This window comes from Castanea sativa, chromosome 1, assembly GCF_040712315.1.
Source record: "Castanea sativa cultivar Marrone di Chiusa Pesio chromosome 1, ASM4071231v1".
Classification (NCBI taxonomy): Eukaryota; Viridiplantae; Streptophyta; class Magnoliopsida; order Fagales; family Fagaceae; genus Castanea; species Castanea sativa.
This window is the reverse complement of record NC_134013.1, coordinates 48,463,830-48,483,013: the sequence shown is the minus strand read 5'-3', so window position 1 is coordinate 48,483,013 and position 19,184 is coordinate 48,463,830. Positions and strand designations below refer to the sequence as shown.

The window sequence follows — 19,184 nt, the reverse complement described above, 5'->3', positions numbered from 1 at the left end:
TATTGTTCTTGTATGTCTGTCCGACACCATTTCTATGTCACTTTGTTTGTTGCATAGGGAATTATTCATCCGTCCCCCAAAAGGCAGGGCCACAAAATGTTCTTTAATGGTGCATATTGGAACCACTTTGGCACACTGATGCAAGGAAACATAGGAAAGGATATAGTTACGAAAAAGTGATGAGAAAACATGGATACCTTAGAGTCCCTTGTCAAAATGCCTAAGGCAGATTTGGTTGGGGGTTGCATGAGAAGTATACTGCTAAAAACCATTTTCATTCCCCTTTCTTGGTCTGATTGTCTCAAAATCATGAAAGGAATAGTAAAAGGTTTGGCTTATCTTAGTGACTTCAGTCAAAAGGTATGTCTATGATGATTTGAAACTAGGCAATATTTGAAGCTTAAGCAGAAAATGGAAGCCAAAAACTGTGATTGAACAGACTGGTTTGCTAACATAGCCGGAGAATCCCCAACAGTTCAACTGGAACACAGAAGATTAACAAAAAAAAGAATTCCCCATATATGAAATTTGAATATGGCAATAGCGTTGAGAATCATAGAGCCATCATGTAGTGGGTTTTTTTGTTTTTTATTTCCCCCCCATCCCCCCTCCCCCCTCCCCTCCCCCGGCAAGTGGGTTTTGAACCTATATATGACCTATACATTCTTATTTCTTATGAGAGAAGGAAATGCCATTTTAGCTGAAGGACATTGGCATGTTTCATCGTGCAGTTATTTTACAAGAAACGATGTCTAGAAGGTTGCCGTAATCAAGTTGGGTTCTTGAGGATTTCTTTTGAAGGATTCAGCTCAGCATGAGTCCATTCTAGGACCCCTCTGATTAGCTCACTATTTAGACAGAAAGACAAAACAGATCTTCCCTGCATTCATAAGAGGCTGCAAAAGGGTCTATCTGCAAGAAATGTCGAAATAATTTGGCCCATGTTCATCCCATCTACTTATTGAGAGCTCATGCTAGGTAGAGAGCCTAAAACTTTACAGCTCAACTATGAATATGAGACTATTGGCCCAATGAATTGAAGAATGAATCAGTAGGAAGCTAATCTGAATAAGGAAAATTGTGGGAGTGCAATATCAAATTGCTTCTTCCTTCTTCTTTTTCTTTTTTGGTTTGTGGATGGGGGGTGAGTTGTAAAGTTATTTCCCTGAATACAATGATGAAATGGTGAAACAACCAGCACAAAAAGTGAAGTTCATAATAAGGCAAACGGCAAGCTACACTGACTAATAACAATAAACATCAGCCAAGAAACAGGACTCAAGTACAGAAAGGTATAAATTAAACCAGCTAGGTAACCACCAGGACCTATACAACCATAAATTCTGATTCGTCTTAGGAATCTTGCTTATAGTTTTGAAATCCACTTGTAACATTGAAAGTTATTTCCTGCTAAATTGCCAAACGTGCACGCACAACACACAAAAGGAAATCATCTAGATACTGGTAATGATTTTAAAAGGAAGGGGGGGGGGGGGTTGATGGATCAGTTTATAGCTTCTCTCTCTTACAGGTTTTTTTATTATTTATTTTTATTTATTTATGAATGAGAATTTATACATCAGACCAAAATAGTACAAGCAGCAGAGATGCAACAATCAAGCTCATAAGACCAGCAACCAATTTGCCAATTGAACAAGTGTTCCCCAAGATTGCCATCCAGATCCTACTAGAAAAAAGGCACACAAAAATCAAATGATCATGAGACTCTGCTTCATTACTGCAGAAAGTATATGGCATATCCCTTGAATAAACCCAACTGATCAATCTATCTCTGGTTGTGAGCTTATTGCTCACTGCCAACCAGCTCACAAATGCATGCCTAGGTACAAGGAGATGGCACAAACTTCCACAAAATAACCTCAGCCTTACTATCCCTTATTACTTGCCAAAAATCCTGACAAGTAAATTGACGGTGAGCACTGAGCAGCAGCCATCCGTTGCACCTGATTTTCACCCCTAATTGGTACTTTAGCTAGCATACCTTGAACTGTAACTACGTCATCAAACCTGGCAGGAAGCCAGTTCCATGACCATTCAAAATAATACTAGATAATTTTTTTAAACACTTGCAGCATCGCAAATCCCACAAAACCCATACTTTGGCAAAAGGGAACTATAACGAAAATTGAAGAACAGAAAAGATAAAAAATAACTTAGGAGTATGAACCTAGGGCTACTTTGAGTCAGCACCAAGTAGGATAGTTTGCCTAGGAGTTGACACCAGACCATTGTAAAATTCCAGGAGAGTTTATTCATCATTAACTTGTCACCATAGGAGTACAATAACATGTTTATATATTGTTGGGGAGAGAAACACCGTGGGAGGACTCCTTGGGTAGTTAATATAACATATAGTGACACCACTTAACCCAAAAGGCTTAAATCCAATGGGTATAAGTTCATCTATATTATATTAACCACTCTTTCTTCTCATTAGTATCCAATGTGGGACTTCATTACTTAACCAACCACACTACTCACATGTTAATATTCCAACAAATCTCCCCCTTCACATGTGACCCTTTCTACCAAGTCACTTGTGGCACTTAAGTTGGTTTCCCCTTGAATGTAAATCTTTTTCTTGACAATCCAAGTGTCATATATCACCATCACCAATACTGTTCCCTTTACTCAACCATGCTTGGGGTGAACATGGGAATCTTCCTTACACAACTACAAGAATCTCCAATAGACAATTATCTTGACTCACCACCAATAGAACCCTTACTCAACCATAAGTGGAGGCACATGATTCTTCCTCATTCTACTCGGTGGGACCCATTAGCAAACACTTGTCTTTGACACGCACCTAGTAGAACCTTTACTCAACCATGGGTTAGAGAACATGGGAGTCTTCCTCATTCTACTTGGTGGAATCCACTAACAAACACTTGCCCTCGAACCATCGGCTCTAATATCACTTGTTGGGGAGAGAAACACCTTGGGGAGACTCCTTGAGTAGTTAATATAATATATAGAGACACCCCTTAACCCAAAAGGCTTAAGCTCAATGGGTATGAGCTCGAGTATGTTATATTAGCCCCTCTTTCTTCTCATTAGTATCCAATGGGGGACTTCACTAATTAACCAACCACATTACTCATGTGTGAATATTCTGACATATATAAAAGACTAAAACTAAACCCTAATTCTAGTTGACTACGAAAAGCAAATTTTGTACTTACGAAAATAATCTTGACTCTGGGAAATCAAATAAAAATCTAATTAACTAATAGAGACAAGATCAAGTTACAACTAGTGTAACTCTAAGTAATGTTACACTACCAAATAAATTTTTATTAAGATTAAAATTTTGAAAATCTCATCTTTGGATTACATATTTGTTCTATGTTCTTAACATGCATGCTGAATTTTGTACCAATCAAATGCTATTTACTATTCAATGCAGAAACCCATCTTTTATGCATAATTTTAAAATACAAAAACTTGAAATGTAAACATTTTATAGATGAGATATATATATTGATCCCTTATTATCTTGAAATTTAGTAAGCATGGAGGGTAGAAGAAGAAAATGTAATACAATGGAGAATTTGTCAAAATTCGCATCTAATTAAAAAATATGTACTGAGTTATGTGACATTGCTTAGAGTTACATCAAGTGTAACTTTAACCCAAACCTTCCTCATGCTTCCCGCATCAGTCTTCCAAGCATCATGCTGCAAGAAAACTTTCTGCCTATACGTTATACTTCAACAAATGCCTTGCTTCACTCCTAACCTACAAAATCTTTCTCCACCCCCACGCAAAATTATTAGGAATAGCAATCAACTTAAATGATCTACCCCTAAGCGTGCAAGCATGAGTCCAAGCAACCCGAATAGAGTCAGTGTTTACAAAGAGATTCCATATAAATCTCATCACACCCACCTTATTCCAATCAGAAACTTCACTCAAATCAATGCCACCTTCCTTTTTAGGAATGGTCAAATCAGCCCAAGTGAACTTAGCAGGAACCCACCAGGCCGCCACCAGAAAACTCCACTCCAAAGATAAGAATTGAAATTTTGCTCCACAACCTTAGCGTGAATCTGACAAGGAAACTGGCTTTTTCAAATCAGCTAGTGAAGTAGTGCAGCATAGCAGTGAGCTAGGAGCAGAGCTTAAGGATAGGAAATTCTTATGTCAGATGAAATTTTAACAGAAGTCATTCAGAGGTTGAAGTTCTGAAAACAAAGCTGAAAGGCTTCTGAAGTACTGAGTTTCAAGCAACAAGCTTTACAGAGCTAAGTTGCAGAAACTGGAAATTCATAGGAGGAAATGGAGTTGCAGCATGATACTAGAACTAAATCCGCTGGGAATTGAAAAGTGACAGAAATGTTTTTGAAGGTTGTCATGGTGGCAGGCAGATGTGGTTGAGGTTCTGGTTGTTAAACTAGAAAGCTCTTCAGCTAATAATACTCTTTCCTACCTTCAAAATAATTCACAATTGCTGGGTATGCCTATGAATTCAACCACCAAAATAATTCCATCAGAAACAGAAGTTAAATTGCATCATTAAGAAAAACCTTCATGTAATTTCCTACATAAATGAACACTATCCAGCTTAGAAATTTCACACTATGAAATATTCAAATGGCTAAATGAAATCATATTCCATTTAATTTAACAAGAAGCATACTAGTTCAAAGACCTCTAACACAACAGGTTACAACAGCAAAAGCCTAACATTCATGAGGGATCTACCTATAACATAATATGCTGAAGATTCAAAAATGTTTACATTGAAGCTTATGCCAGATTTCCACCACTCTGCTGCCACAAATTGATAATATCAGTAGCCTGATTGAGAAGAATAATGATCTGCTTTTGAGATATCCAGGGCTTGCTTTCAAGTAAAACCTTGAGCTCCTCCCAAGCATCTTTCCTCGGCCAAAAGTAGTAGGGACTCAGTGGGATGGTGCCATGTCCAGGTATCATCCGGTCGAGCCCAATGCCAATGTTCTTCTCCATCCAAATGAATTTCAATACAATCCGTGGTTTCTCCATTGGCTTCACAACCACCCCAAGCTTCTACAAATATTAAACAAATAAGCTCTTTAACCACTGATTCTTGCTTTGGCCATGGAGAAAATGTGTTTATTAAAAGAAGGAAGCTTTTATTGCTTTCAAATTTTCAATTAAATAAGATATATATATAGTTTCACATGCTTCCAATGAGTTTTGAACTGATTACCTCACCTTCCACCTTGTTGTTACAAGGGGAAGGAAGCACCATTTGAGCTGAAGCTCATTAGCCCCGACACAGCTGAATTGTGCCAAATAGTTGTATTAGGCTCAACTGGGTGCAAGTTTTCAGTTATTTGTATTTAGGGTGTCCCAAAAATATTACATTTTTACTAATCATAGTCTGTTTAAAGTAAGCAATACATTTTCTAAGAAATAATTTCACTAATGTTCTCTTCATTAGTGAAACATATAATAAACAATTTTTTTTTCTTAATAAAAATTCAGTACACAACTAATACAAAGAACTCAAACCTTCTTTGATAAGTATATTAAGAACTCAAACTTAAATCACATAATTGACCCAAAAGCAAGAACTTGAAAGTTCCCCTTCTCCACAAATTGTAACAACAAAACAAACATCATACCAATTTTCGATTTTGTCTTTCCCTATTTTGTCAGGAACCAAACATAACACTTAAAACCCAAGTCCCAGTTGTTAAAATTTACTTATAATAAAAACCATTAACCACACAAACATACAGAGAGAGAGAGAGAGAGAGAGAGACCTCTTTATGTGTAGGGGATTGGGAGGTGAAATCATCATCTGAGACAGTGTGTTCTTCAGCAACTGTTGCTTCTGCAGTGGCTGAGGCCCAAATTGGTTTGACCAATTTGGTTGTGTGAGTGTGACAGTGGCTACTAAGCTTTAAGTTGGAAAGTGAGGATGTTTTACTTATTGGGTTTGCAAAGATTGAGGTTTTTTCTAATAAGGGTTTAATCTTTTGGGAAGGGAACGCTAAGGGCTTCAGAGAGACATTCAGGTTTGGTTGAACCGCCATAGCTAACATCACAGTTCACACACACAGCGTCGTTACAATGCAGTTTTTGGTTGCTAATACTACTACGGTGTTAGGAACTTAGGATAAGGTGAATCAGGCAATCGGGTATGGGTCGTTTCTTACCCGGGCTACCAACAGGGTGAGCTTCATCGTGCAAAATAAAAATAACAAATAGATGAAATTAAACCATTCATTAATGAAACATTTTAAGAATGATTAGACATTTCTTTTATGAAAAATATAAAATAATGTAAAAAATTAATTATTTTTTTATAAATTAAAAAATATATATTTCCTAAACTAATATATGATGTTTGCTACGGAAGAATCCACGTTACTCCTGGCATCTAGATTCCTAAGAATGTAGTTATTTCTATGTTTGGTTTCATTGGAAATCTCTTAAAATTCTTAAGAATGCGAGATGATAATATTTGGTTTATTCTTGAAAATTTTAAATGAATTATTTATTTTTCTCATTCTATCCTTAGATTTGAATGTGAACTACCAAATCCTTTAAAAATAAATCTTTCTCTAAATAAATAATAAAAAACCAAATATAAACCATTAATTATGACAAATTCATTAAAATTATAGTCTAATATTTCAAAATAACGAGTACAATATAAAAATAACTATTTAAATTCTCAAATATTTTTATTCTTAATAATCATTTTTAAAAGAGTTTAATACATAACAAAACAACCTGACAACGTTTAGGTCAATAAGAACATAGAAGTAGCAATAAAAGTAAAAGTAGTTTATCAACGATGAAACAAATGCGATCTATTACATATATAATTGAGCACTTGAATAACATAGTCATACCTAACATCGCCAGGCAATGAGTAAAAATAATCACGTTTATGTGTATCAGCTGTAAGCAATTCTCCAGCTTGGATTCTTTCTGATGTAGAAAGTCTTTCAATTTTCAATAGCTCATTGAATACTTTCATTCCTCTCTTAGCTTCCTCTGACTCAATCTTGAAGCAAGATGCAATGGTGGCCATATGTCCATTAGTTTCTTCATACTTCTTTCCAAAGTCTTTCATTATCTCCATTAAGGTCTCTGTTAGTTCATCATTGGATCTTGGCCTCTTCTTATTTAGATTCTATGAACTAGCACCTTGATTGGGTATTTGTGTTTGAGAACCATAACCATTTCCATTGATCTCTTCTATACTAGCATTTTTTTTCTGTCTCAGCTTCATTTGTAGGAGCTTGGTTTTCTTGTCCTCTAGCTAATTCCTCTGTTGCATCTGTAGCATGTTAAGCTCTATCCCCACTAGCCCTATCCTTACCAAACACAAGTTCTAAGTCATCAAAATGAGGGAAACACTTATTCTGCAATCCCTTAGCATCTGGATGACCCTGATAGGAAACAAAAATATATAAATTCAATAAGAATAATAATAATTGGTCTTTAAAACATGAATGACCAAAAAAAAAAAAAAATAGATTACCTTGACTCAATCTTCAAAAATTTGCTTCTCAACCACAACCATTTTCTCATTATCATTCCAACTAAAACCACTAGCATTTGGACCAAACATGTCAGCTATTGCCTGATATTGTCTTCTTAAAGTTTTGTATCTAGATTCTATATGTGGACTTGCCTTTATACCACATCCTAACAGTTTCTTCTCCATCAATTCCTCTAATTTAGCTGTAAATCCAGGCTTAAAACCATTTTCTGCTTTCCATTTAACATCACTTGCCAATTCCAATAAACACTCAACCAACTTATCATCTTCTTGAGTTGTCCATTGAAATTTAGTTCCTTTCTTTCCTTCATTGACAGGTTCACTATATGTATTTTCCATGTCTATGCAAAAGTTGAACATTATACATAATTATCCAAATAAAGATGTAAGTACTGCATTTTTAAGCAAAAAAATTATATAAGAAATTCATGATGGTAATTAAGGTCAACAAACTACGTAAAAGAACAAAAAAACACAACAACAAAAAATACCACCAACTGAAATTATATTATAAACAAATTCATGGAATTTTTAAATAATTAAGAAAAACCATATTTCAAATCAATATATATATAAAAGCAGAGACCTCATGCGGGAAAGTATGAGGTTCTGCCATGTGGCGCCTTCTTTGATAGCCATCCAATTTTTTTTTTTTTTTTTTTTTGTTCAAGTTACAACTCATCTATTACTTATTACTCCTCATCACTCCTCTCTCTCAATTCTCAATTGACTAAAATAACTTTTAAACTTTCAAGTATACCATTAATTGTTTAATAAAGAAAGAAGAAAAAAATACCATTAATTCAGCTCTTCTACATCTAACCCTTCAGCTGCCCGCCTCTTGCAATTATCTAAGTTATATATATTAATTAGTACACTTCCTTCTAGCCATGAGTCTCCTTTTACAATCACTTCTCTTCTTTTCTTTTAATGTTTCTCTCTCTCTCTTTTTTTTCCCTTCTTCTTTCTAAAATCTTTAGCTACATGTTTTTCAGCAATCACATTTTTATAACTCAAATTCTTGATGTATTGTTGGCCAGACTGTGCTTGAAATGAGTAAATCCTATGGCAAAATTGCGGTTTTGCTTTCTAGAATCTATAAAGTTCAAACATGGTGCGTAAGGGTTTGAAATTTTATTCTTTTTCTCCTTTTGAAATTTTATTCTAGAAAAGTGATTGTGTTCTTGGCTAAGTAAGAGGAAACACAAATACTGTGCTTTAACCAATATAAACTAAATTAATTTTTGTTGATATCAATCTTATATTAGAGTTTGCAACAGACGGTTAGGTTTTAATTGTGTTGTTATCAATTCAATATTAGAGTTTGCAATTTTGACATGTTGGGTGTTTTGTTGGAATTATTACATGCAAATAAAAAGAAGTGGTTTGTGAAATCCTATGACAAGGGCAATGGCAAGGAATCCAATCGTATCCAATTGTTCTCTCTCCACACCTTTGCAAATACCACAAACATATCATCATAATTGGAATGTCCCTTTGAGGTCAATTTTATTTTTCCCGTTATTTTCTTTGGGATGTTATTTTTAATTTCAGTAATCAACTGGGTTTATTTTTATTTTTTAGTGACAATAATCATCATATGCAAAGGTTAAAATCTAGAGCATCTTATCATAACTATTAGTATATGTCCTTTTCTTACTTTCCAACTTTCATTCACGTAACTGAAACAATATGGGGTTGAATAATGACTATCCACGATTAAAATCTCATTTCAACTACGCTAGGCATTAGCCACCTATTGGTGCTACGTGCTCAAAGGCCCTATAGGGAATTTTTGGTTTAACTATATATTATGCTAGATATCAACACAGCACAAATTTCATCTTTCGTGTGCATTTTAATTTAGTCTTCTTTCTCTTTTGAATTTAACTTGCTCTTTGTCAATGTTCATTCTTTGTTGTTAATTAATGATATGCTTTTGATTCCATAAAACATTTGGATATTAATGTTTTCATTCTTAATCAATTTTGAGTGTTATTTGGATGTAGTTAAGCATCAGTGTAGTAGACCTCATGTTAGTTTATGTGTTTCTTAATGTACTTTGTGCAAGAAGGTGAATTAAAATGTCTGAGTTTACATGTGCAGGAGATGAACTTTATGCAATCTTCTGTAGAAAGTGGACCATTCAGACAATGACACAATAACACATTAAAGAATGTAAATTTTGTTCATGTTTTCCAGCTATAAGAAACTGAGGAATTTCATATTTGAAAGCTTTAAAGGGGCAACCGAATATAAAGAATGTTGCCAAATCTAAATTTCACAGATTTGGCACTAAATACACTCAATAGAATTTTTAATTTTAATATTGAGCTTTAATAGGATTTGATTATGGTTAGGAACTAGGGTTTGGTTTGAATTTAGTTCTACTATTAAAACGCTGTAAATTAAACATGACTAACAATAATTGTATTAATGAACGCAAGTGGTTAAAAGATTTTTTTTTTTTACAAAATATTTCAAAATGCACCGCGCATCGCGCGGGATTTCGGCTAGTTGAACACAAATTGTAAATGAGAAAATTACAAATTACATAACTATAATGTCAAATTGAGTAGCACTTAACTATCTAATAGAATGAAAAGATACCAAGTAAACACCATCTCCAATTCAATGTCTAGAGGCCCTCCATTGTTCATACATTTCTTCAGCCAACTTATCTCTACAATCACTCCATGCATCAGATGTCTCCACATACCTTATATGCTCACCATCCAACTCTTGAGCACCTGAGTTATTAGACAAGGGAGAGTTCTCTTGAGGGTCAAGTGTCATCTCTCTTCTTATATATTTTTGGAGTAGTGCACAAGCTGAAATGATCCAACATTGGGTCTTGATTGGATAAAATGATCTACTCCTAATTATTGTCCATCTTCCTTTTAGTAGGCCAAGGGCTCTCTCAATGATATTCCTAGCAGAAGAGTGTTTCATATTAAAAAACACTTTAGGAGAAGTAGGTTGGTGACCTTGTAACACCCCAAAAATCATAAGCAATAAAATTCTATTTAATCTGAAAAATCCATAAAAATATTAAATAAAAGAATCTAGCAACCTAAAAATTTCATCACAAATGTCAGAGTTCTAATCCACCAAAAATTAAAACATCCTCAAAAAAACTCTCTAGTACAATGTTTAATATCATAAAAGTAAAAATAAAATCTTCAGTCCCACAAAATAATTTGTAACTGCTGACTTCCAAGAATCTCTACTCCAATAATCCATCTAATGTATCTGTAAGGGGAAATAAAGGGGAGTGAGATAACTCAATAAGTGGAATTCACTAACATTGAGGTGTGGGAACAACCTTTAAAAAAATAATTCTTACAAACAATTCATTACTCATACCTCATCAATATTTTATCATCATTTATTTCATATAAAAGAAATAATAATCTTTATATAGTGAGCCATCATAGTGTATATATATATATATCGATATCATCACAAACACAATTTCCTAGGCTTTACTCGTGGTCAACGTTTACGCCCCGTTGACAAGGTTGTGCTATCCCCTTTTCTGGGACTAGAACCTCCTTTTTCATTCCCTTTCTTAAGGATGGTTCCTTTGGAACCTAAAGGTGCACTCCCTTGCTAAGGAGCTTCCTTTTTGGATCCTCAATAGTATACTCCCTTGCTAAGGAGCTACCAAATGTACACTGTCCCCTTTTCTGAGACCATCCCTTGCTAAGGACTAGTTGCAGTATGATTGTCCCTTGCTAAGGACTAACACAATACTGAGCTTTTTAATCACGACTTACCATAGGTTTTCAAAACATATTCAAGATGCTCACATAAATAATCCATTCACAATTCTCAAAATATCAATATATATTTACACATACAAGTTTAAATAAATTTAGGTTATCCCACATGTTTTTCGTAAAATGAATATTCAACGTGCACATCAAGCATTTATAAAGTATCAATTTATATATAATATCAACATATTTATTTGATATAGAATAGTTTAATAATCAAACACTATTTTGGGAAAACCCCCAAAATTAGCAAACACAACTTACCTTTTAGTTGCAAAAATAAAGGAAATCAACCTCCCTTGAATGACAACAAATCTATAGAATTAGAACCTAGCAACACCAAAATTAGATTCATCAATACACAATTTCGCACTTAAAAATATATTTTCATGCTTAAACGGTTTTATCCTAGACAAAATTATTATATCCAAAATCCTCTATTTATTCACTTAACTATCCAATTTAATATTGGAAGCCACGTATAGCCTTAATTTATCCATCTAGTTGCTTAGCATTTCCACTTGATGCTGCTGGGTACTGACTCTAATATTATATATATACATCAAGTGGGATATCTATTGACTCTAACATTATATATATATATATATATATATATATATATATATATATATATATATATATATATATATATATATATATATTCAATCTAACATGGCTCCCACGTACAAGCCTTGATTCATTCATCTAGTTGCCTATTCCCCCAATAAAGCTGCTGGACAAGTTTTAGAAAACAATAAAAGGGTGATAGTTGATTTGGTCAACAATGGAGGCTATGTGTGAATACATATTAACACAAGCACCCTTATCCCATTTAATATAGTCACAAAGTCCAAGCCTATTACTCTATTTGTTCAGTTTCAAAGTCTATGGTGACCATACGGCTATATATATACAATTCCTACTACAATAATCATCATGGTCTGCTAGAGAAGCCAAAACTCCCTTTTAAAAGCTTTAAATCTTCATAGTAAAAAAATTATTATACATATATCTATTCAATCAAATATAGGAAGCCATGTAGAAGCCTTAACTATCAATCTAGTAGCCTATAATTCCCATGATGCCGTTGGACTTGTTTTAGCCAATAACAAAAAGTTGATGATTGATTCGGTCAACAATGGAGGCTGCACTCTTTTCTATTAGTATAGAGATAGTCTAGGTTCATAACAATTTCTACCTATGACTATTCCAACTTCTTAAATCTAGAGCATTAGAAAATCATACCTGTAGACTCCAACTCAACGCCACAGTGAAGAAAGCAGAGTTCAATAGTCGGCTGAAGTAATAGGAAATACACGTGTGACCAAAGAGGAAGAAAGCTAGGGTTTTATTTATTTAATTATTTTTTTTAAAGCTTAACAAGGCCCATATATATATATATATATATATATATATATATATATATATATATATATATATATATATATATACTTATGTCACCTCACTTGGGCTTTATATTCCAAAGTATATATCTCACTTTTAATATCTTAGGCCCAGATCAATTTAATCCATTTAATTGTAGGCCTCTTTTATAATTTAAGTATAATAATTAAATTGGTATAAAAAAAAATACGGGGTGTTACAGACCTTGCCTCCTATCATTTAAGGGATATCTTTGTGCTCTATAAGGTGCAAGAAATCCCTCACCATTGGTGCAACCAGCATCACACAAGTAGTAGTAACCTAACACCATTTTTAAACTATAAGAATTTATATAGACGTGTCCAAAAAAAGTAGTGATTAATAAGTATTTATTTACCTTGAGGGACTTTCAATCCATTTCTCCTAGAAATTGCATCTCTTAAAACTCTAGAATCTGTAGCTGAACCCTCCCAACCAGGCAATAGATAGATAAATTGCATATCATGCGAACACACTCCCAGCACATTGGTGGCTATTTCATTTTCCTGGTTCGATATCCAGGCTTGTCTTCAATTGACAAATTGACTAGAATATAGGTTCCATCTAGCGCACCTAGACAATTCTATTATAGGACATATTCATTAAATTTAAATCAATAATAAGAAATACATAGAAACATTCTAATTTGAATAGTAATGTACCTTAAACCATTTCCATCTTTCATCAATACAATTCTCAGGTATAGGCTCCGGTTTCTTAAAAAGGATGCTATGAAGATGAAGGACAACAAGCAATACAGCATTGAAGTTTCTACTTATACTCTCACTTGACCAAGCTAATTGTCGTGCTACAACTCTATTTTTTGAATGATGTGCAAGTAAATGTCGAAAAGAAGCTATCATCTCATCCATTTCCATATTCTTAGATGGCCTCAAACCCCCATGTATGTGGAGCATGTCATAAAGTTTTCTAAATGCTCTCCTGTCCCATTCATACATTGTTTATGGTTGTTGTATCATCCATCCAAACCATTTGATTCATATTCACAATTCTCACATTTGCTCTCTCTAATATTTGGTCACCCCAACCTCTAATTCTTCCAACTCTTCTATTCCTAGAAAGAATCACTATTGCACACATGTGCACTAACATCATCCACATTTGACGTAGTAAATCTAATTGATATAGCAATACAACTAAAATTTTCTTTTTATGATTCCTTGGTGGTCGAGCCATCACTGCAATCATACACAAGAAATAAAAAATTGACATTTAAGAAAATTACAAATTATTAAAACAACTGCTACTAGACTAGATTCAAGTGCGACATATAGCTATGTAACTAATATAATGGAAGAAAACTACTTGGGATACTTACTAATACATTCTTATTAGTTAGAAAAAATCTATTGTTTTTAATCTTATATTAGCTATTGCCCGTAAATGACCAGTGCAAAAAGAGTAAAATGAGTTTCCTCCATTATATATTCTCACAATAATATCAAACCAATGAATCAATGCTGGAAAAAAATAGCATATACCGTGCTTAGGATTGGTTAGTTACTCACCCTGTGTAACATTTGAATCTAGATACCAAATCATTAATCTAAAAAATAAAAATAAAAACCAGATGAAGCCACATTAATCTATAACAAAAAGAAAAAAAAAATGAAGCCACCAATCCAGATCTATGTTTCTAGCAACTAAACAAAACCAAGATCTGAGATACGAATAGATACATTAACAAATTTCCATGAAAATAAAATCCATTAATAATTTGTTGAGTAACACACACACAATAGCAAAAGTGAATACCGAGCAATAATGGTGAGTCCCCTTCAAACTTTTTTTTTTTTTTCCACACATGAAACCTAAATAAAACTTTGTTAAAGAATATATCAACAGAATTGTCTATCCTATGTTATATTATTTTGGCGGAAAAAGATAAAGTCAAGGGAAAAGATATTAATGATTTGTTTTATATTTTATCTTAATTGCTTAAATGATAAGGAAAAAGGGTTAAAATTGTCAATTTATAAAAAATACAATTTCCTTTAAGCTTAGGAATCTAGATTCCTATCTGTTTTAAAGGGAATCCACATTCCTACTAAGAGGGGTTTAAGAGGGGAATCTTGATTCTCCTGGCATCTGATTCTCTAGTGTGATTTGCAACCAAACATAGGAATCTGTAAACATTCCTAGGAATCCTAAAACATTACCCTATACCAAACACCACATTAGTATATTTGTTAACTTTTCCTAATTAAAAATTGCAATTTAACTAAAATTCAATTTAGTCACTTAACTTTCAAGTTTATTCACTTCCTATAAGTGATTCCTAAGGCCTCATAATTTCATGAATATTTATGAAATCTTGATTTCGAAATCTCTTGCGAGCATCTTGAGATCACTTTAAGGGATTCCTCTTTCACATAACCTGTTGTGTATAAAATGGGAGATTGTATACATCGAATGGAATAATCAAATATTCAAAGAAGTCTAAATACCAAAATTTTTATTATAAAGCAAATTCACATTTGGTCTCCTATCATTTTTCGTTAGAAGTTCCTCATTAGTTACTTCCAAAATAATATAGTTTTTAATTTTTTTAATTTAAAAATATGAAAATTTACTAAAATATATATTTTTAAAAAAAGAATAAAATAAAAAATAAAAAATAAAAAATAAACATTTTATTATTGAAAAAGAAACAAAATTAGAAATTAGCTCTTCCTGTTACAAGAAAAAAAATGATTTTATTCATCTCAACCTTGCAGTCCACAATCTAGTGAATTAACGACAACAATAACCAACACCTAATTAACTAAAAGTTGAAAACCAATTCAAGGGTTCTTAAATTAATTAAAATATTTCCACAAAAATTAAATAAAAAAAATTAAGGTAATCAAAGTCTTGAATTAAAGATTTTTGGATTTGAAAATTCGGCTACAAGTGAAGAAGGTGTTAGATACCCACACCTATTCAAAGGATAATACCTTTTTTAATTTAATCACAATGTTCATATTTTAGAAAAATAGATTAATTACTTGGCATTTGTTTTTTTGTACAAAACAATACATATACATAACATGTGAACGTGTGTGTGTGTGTGTGTGGAGTAGATTCAACTCTGGGCAGAGGCCCAAAGGGCTTGAAAGCTCGCATTAAAAAGGTCGGGTTATGCCTACTTCTATGAATCATAAAGGGAAGTGTTCCCTTAGATGATTTTTGAGGAGTTCTAGATATGCCACCAACATTAAAACTCTCATCCGAGGAAACAAACATGGGTGACCTCAGATAATACAATGGAGCGATCCCAGATAACCAATTTCCTTTTTGTAAGCCAAGGTACCATTCTTACTAAGTATACCTTAGGAAACTTCCTAAGAGGATAAGGATCACAAAGATTGCCACCTCCACATTAATGAGAGGTTCTCCACCTAATCCCTACCACACTAAATACGTATAAGACAACCTGAACAATATAAACACCCCCCAAAAGTCCTGTTTTAGGATAAGAACGGAGGGAAAACCAATAAGAGAAGGAAAAAATATCCCAAAAAGATCTAGCTAGGGGTAAGCTAGCTAGAGGAATAAGAAAAGGAAGAAGCCTATAAGAAAGAGGGGGGGGGGGGGGCAAAAAGAAGAGGGCGTGAGAAAAAGAGACTATGTAAGAGAGAACAAAAAGGAAGAGTTGAGAGACTCTTTATCTTTGAATCCCAGCTCCACGAGAAAAGAGTGTAAAGGTTGTTCCTAATAATATTAATACATTCTTGCTTTCATATATTAGTTGTTTGGGTTTCCCATTGTGGAGTTTTCATCTCGTACATTAAATAAATAAATTGCTCTATTCAAATATCTAAGTAGAAATTTTTCTTAAAGGGTGCCTAGACCTTTTTGATTATTTCTGCCCCCACAATACACACACACACAGATATATACATATGTTTATATGTGTGTGTGTGTGTGTGTGTGTGTATATATATATATGTTGATGATGCAAGGAAAATCAGTAGGCTGAATGCTCCGGGATTCAAAGGGCTAGTGGTTGTTTGGAAGACCTAAAAAGAAAAACACACGATCAAAGGTGACCGGAATGGACCAGCCAAGAACCCTTCGATGCTAAAGTTAGTTTCTCTCTTAAATTCTAGAGTTCCAACTTTTTAGGAATTGTCTCAAACTTACCTTCATTTGATGTGAATGAATGTTTATATAGTGTGCTCTTGAAGCAGTTACTTGTCTCATAACTTCCTCTATATTTGAAGAAGTTAGAGGATTCAAGGTTAACTTCCACAACCGCTGTAGGAGTTAGAATATTTTATCTTTATCTTCTATAACTATCGTTGGAAGTTATGCATTGAGGAGGAAGTTATAGTGATGAACCTAGATTTAACTCATGCCTTGAAGTAATAACACGTGGTTTAATTTAGCTCTTGTAGATTAATCTTTGGAATTTTTCCCAAATGTCGGGGGTCGTCCAGGAGTTTTCCTCATGGACGACCCATACGTCTATGGACGACTGTCCTGATAGGTACAGTCATTCTTGTCTTCTTGATATGGACAACTCTTATGGATGAATTGAAGTTCAATTTTCAGTTCACCATCATATGTATATATCTATATATCATACACGGGAAAAGAGTGTAAGGGTTGTTGCTAATAATATTAATATAATCTTCATTTCATAAATTATTTGTTTGGGTTTCCCATTGTGGAGTTTTCACCTTGTACATTAGATAAATAAATTGTGCTATTTGGATATCTAAGTAGAAATTTTTCTTAAAGTGTGCCAGACCTTTTTGATTATTTTTGCCCCTTAATATATAATATACATACATACATACATACATACATACATACATACATACATACATACATACATACATACATACATACATACATACATACATACATACATACATACATACATACATACATACATACATATATATATATATATATATATATATATATATATTAAGACACACACATATGATTTTGGCCTGTGAATTATCTTTTTAAAGAGAATTTTATGATCTTTAAGATGGATAAAAAATTATCTCGATTGTATGGTCAAATTTGTGGTCAACTTTTTGACTAATCCTAGTTGGGGTTAGTCAACGTTGGTCAAACTTAGCCTAAAATGGCAAATTTGGGGTTTTGAATTCTTTGGTCATTATAATGGTTTATCCAAGGCCCAATCAGGATAAAAAGACTTTTTTCGTGTAATTCCATATTTTCTTATGTTTAAAGACATGATTTTTGCTTTTTAGGGCTTAAATAAGTATTTTAGTATGCTAATTAAGGTCGGACAAAATACGTTATCAACACTTATAGGGAGAATCGATAATTTATCATGGAATTAGAGCAATAGATCTCAAGCTCAATTACTACCTCCACTTTACGTACCATTTAAAATATTAAAAATTCTCACATGTTGAACCCCAATATCAATGGAGAGTTTAGGCTCACACATGACGAGTGTAAAAATATTAGCTAAATTATTAAATTTACAATTTCCTAATAGCTTAAGTTTTAGGGAGAATTGATAATCTTCCATTTTTACAAATTTTTAATCAGTTGAAATTCAAATTTGCAGTTACATATTGATGATAACTTCTTCAACACAAATAAATCTCGACTCCCCTATCCCTATCCAGCCCTATCCATCCCTATCCATGTGTTGTTCCTCTTATGGTCTTGCTTGTGACTTTTGAAAACTTTCTGTGAGGTTCAATTGCTCTATCAAAAGTTAGACGTGGGTAAAAAACTCCCCACCTTTTCTCAGTTGTTGAGCATGATTATTTCCTTGACAAAAATTTGCAACATAAGCCAGGTTCTCGACCCAAAACTTACTCAAGATCTCCCACTTTCCATCCATTGGATTTAATTTGTTTGCAAGTGAAAATCGCCAAATACCACCATTTTGTAAAATTTGTAGCAATTTAACACTGTATCAGAACTAATCAGCAATCGACCACTTTTCTAGTACTCGAGTTCACCAAACTCAAGTTTCAAATGGTACTTGAGTTTTTAGTGAGCAATCCACTGTGGCACTGGCTGAGCTAGATTTTGGGCAAAAATGCCAACTAGTACTCGAGTTTGTTAAACTCAGGTACTGTGTTCTTTGAACTCGAGTTTAGTGGACTTGAGTACTGTGTTATTAAAATACACAGTACTCGAGCTCCCTAAACTTGAGTATGGCTCGAGTTGATTACCTCCACGATCCAGACTCATACTCGAGTTCAGTGAACTCGAGTATGACCCCTATTTTTAACACCCACACTTGACTCTTTGAATCTCCCTCTCTCCCACTCAGTCTTGCTCTCTCATCACTCTTACTTTCTCAATCTCCCTCTCACTCTCTCAACCTCGCTATCATCTCACTCTCACTCTCCCACATGCTTTCAATCTCCCTCTCAGTCTCACTCTCACTTTCACTCTCACTCTCACTCTCACTCTCCCTCTCGCTCTCAACCTCCCTCTTAGTC

The 19,184-nt window shown here is 33.7% G+C and overlaps 1 protein-coding gene across 1 annotated transcript; it reads right to left on the bottom strand.

The window, feature by feature from the left end:
• Nucleotides 1-4,539: 4,539 nt before the first annotated feature.
• LOC142642356 (small ribosomal subunit protein cS23-like) lies at nt 4,540-6,187 on the bottom strand. Its single transcript, XM_075816713.1, has 2 exons — nt 5,778-6,187; nt 4,540-5,055 (listed from the first exon to the last, which is right to left on the bottom strand). Exons 1-2 carry the CDS (start codon nt 6,057-6,059, stop codon nt 4,774-4,776), a joined length of 564 nt encoding a protein of 187 aa, XP_075672828.1. The 5' UTR covers nt 6,060-6,187; the 3' UTR covers nt 4,540-4,773.
• Nucleotides 6,188-19,184: the final 12,997 nt, after the last annotated feature.

Coding starts and splice junctions, on each gene's coding strand:
- LOC142642356 (XM_075816713.1), bottom strand. CDS start 6,059: ATGTTAGCTATGGCGGTTCAACCAAACCTGAATGTCTCTCTGAAGCCC. Junction 5,056..5,777: donor AATCCCCTACACATAAAGAG/GTCTCTCTCTCT, acceptor TAATATTTGTAG/AAGCTTGGGGTGGTTGTGAA.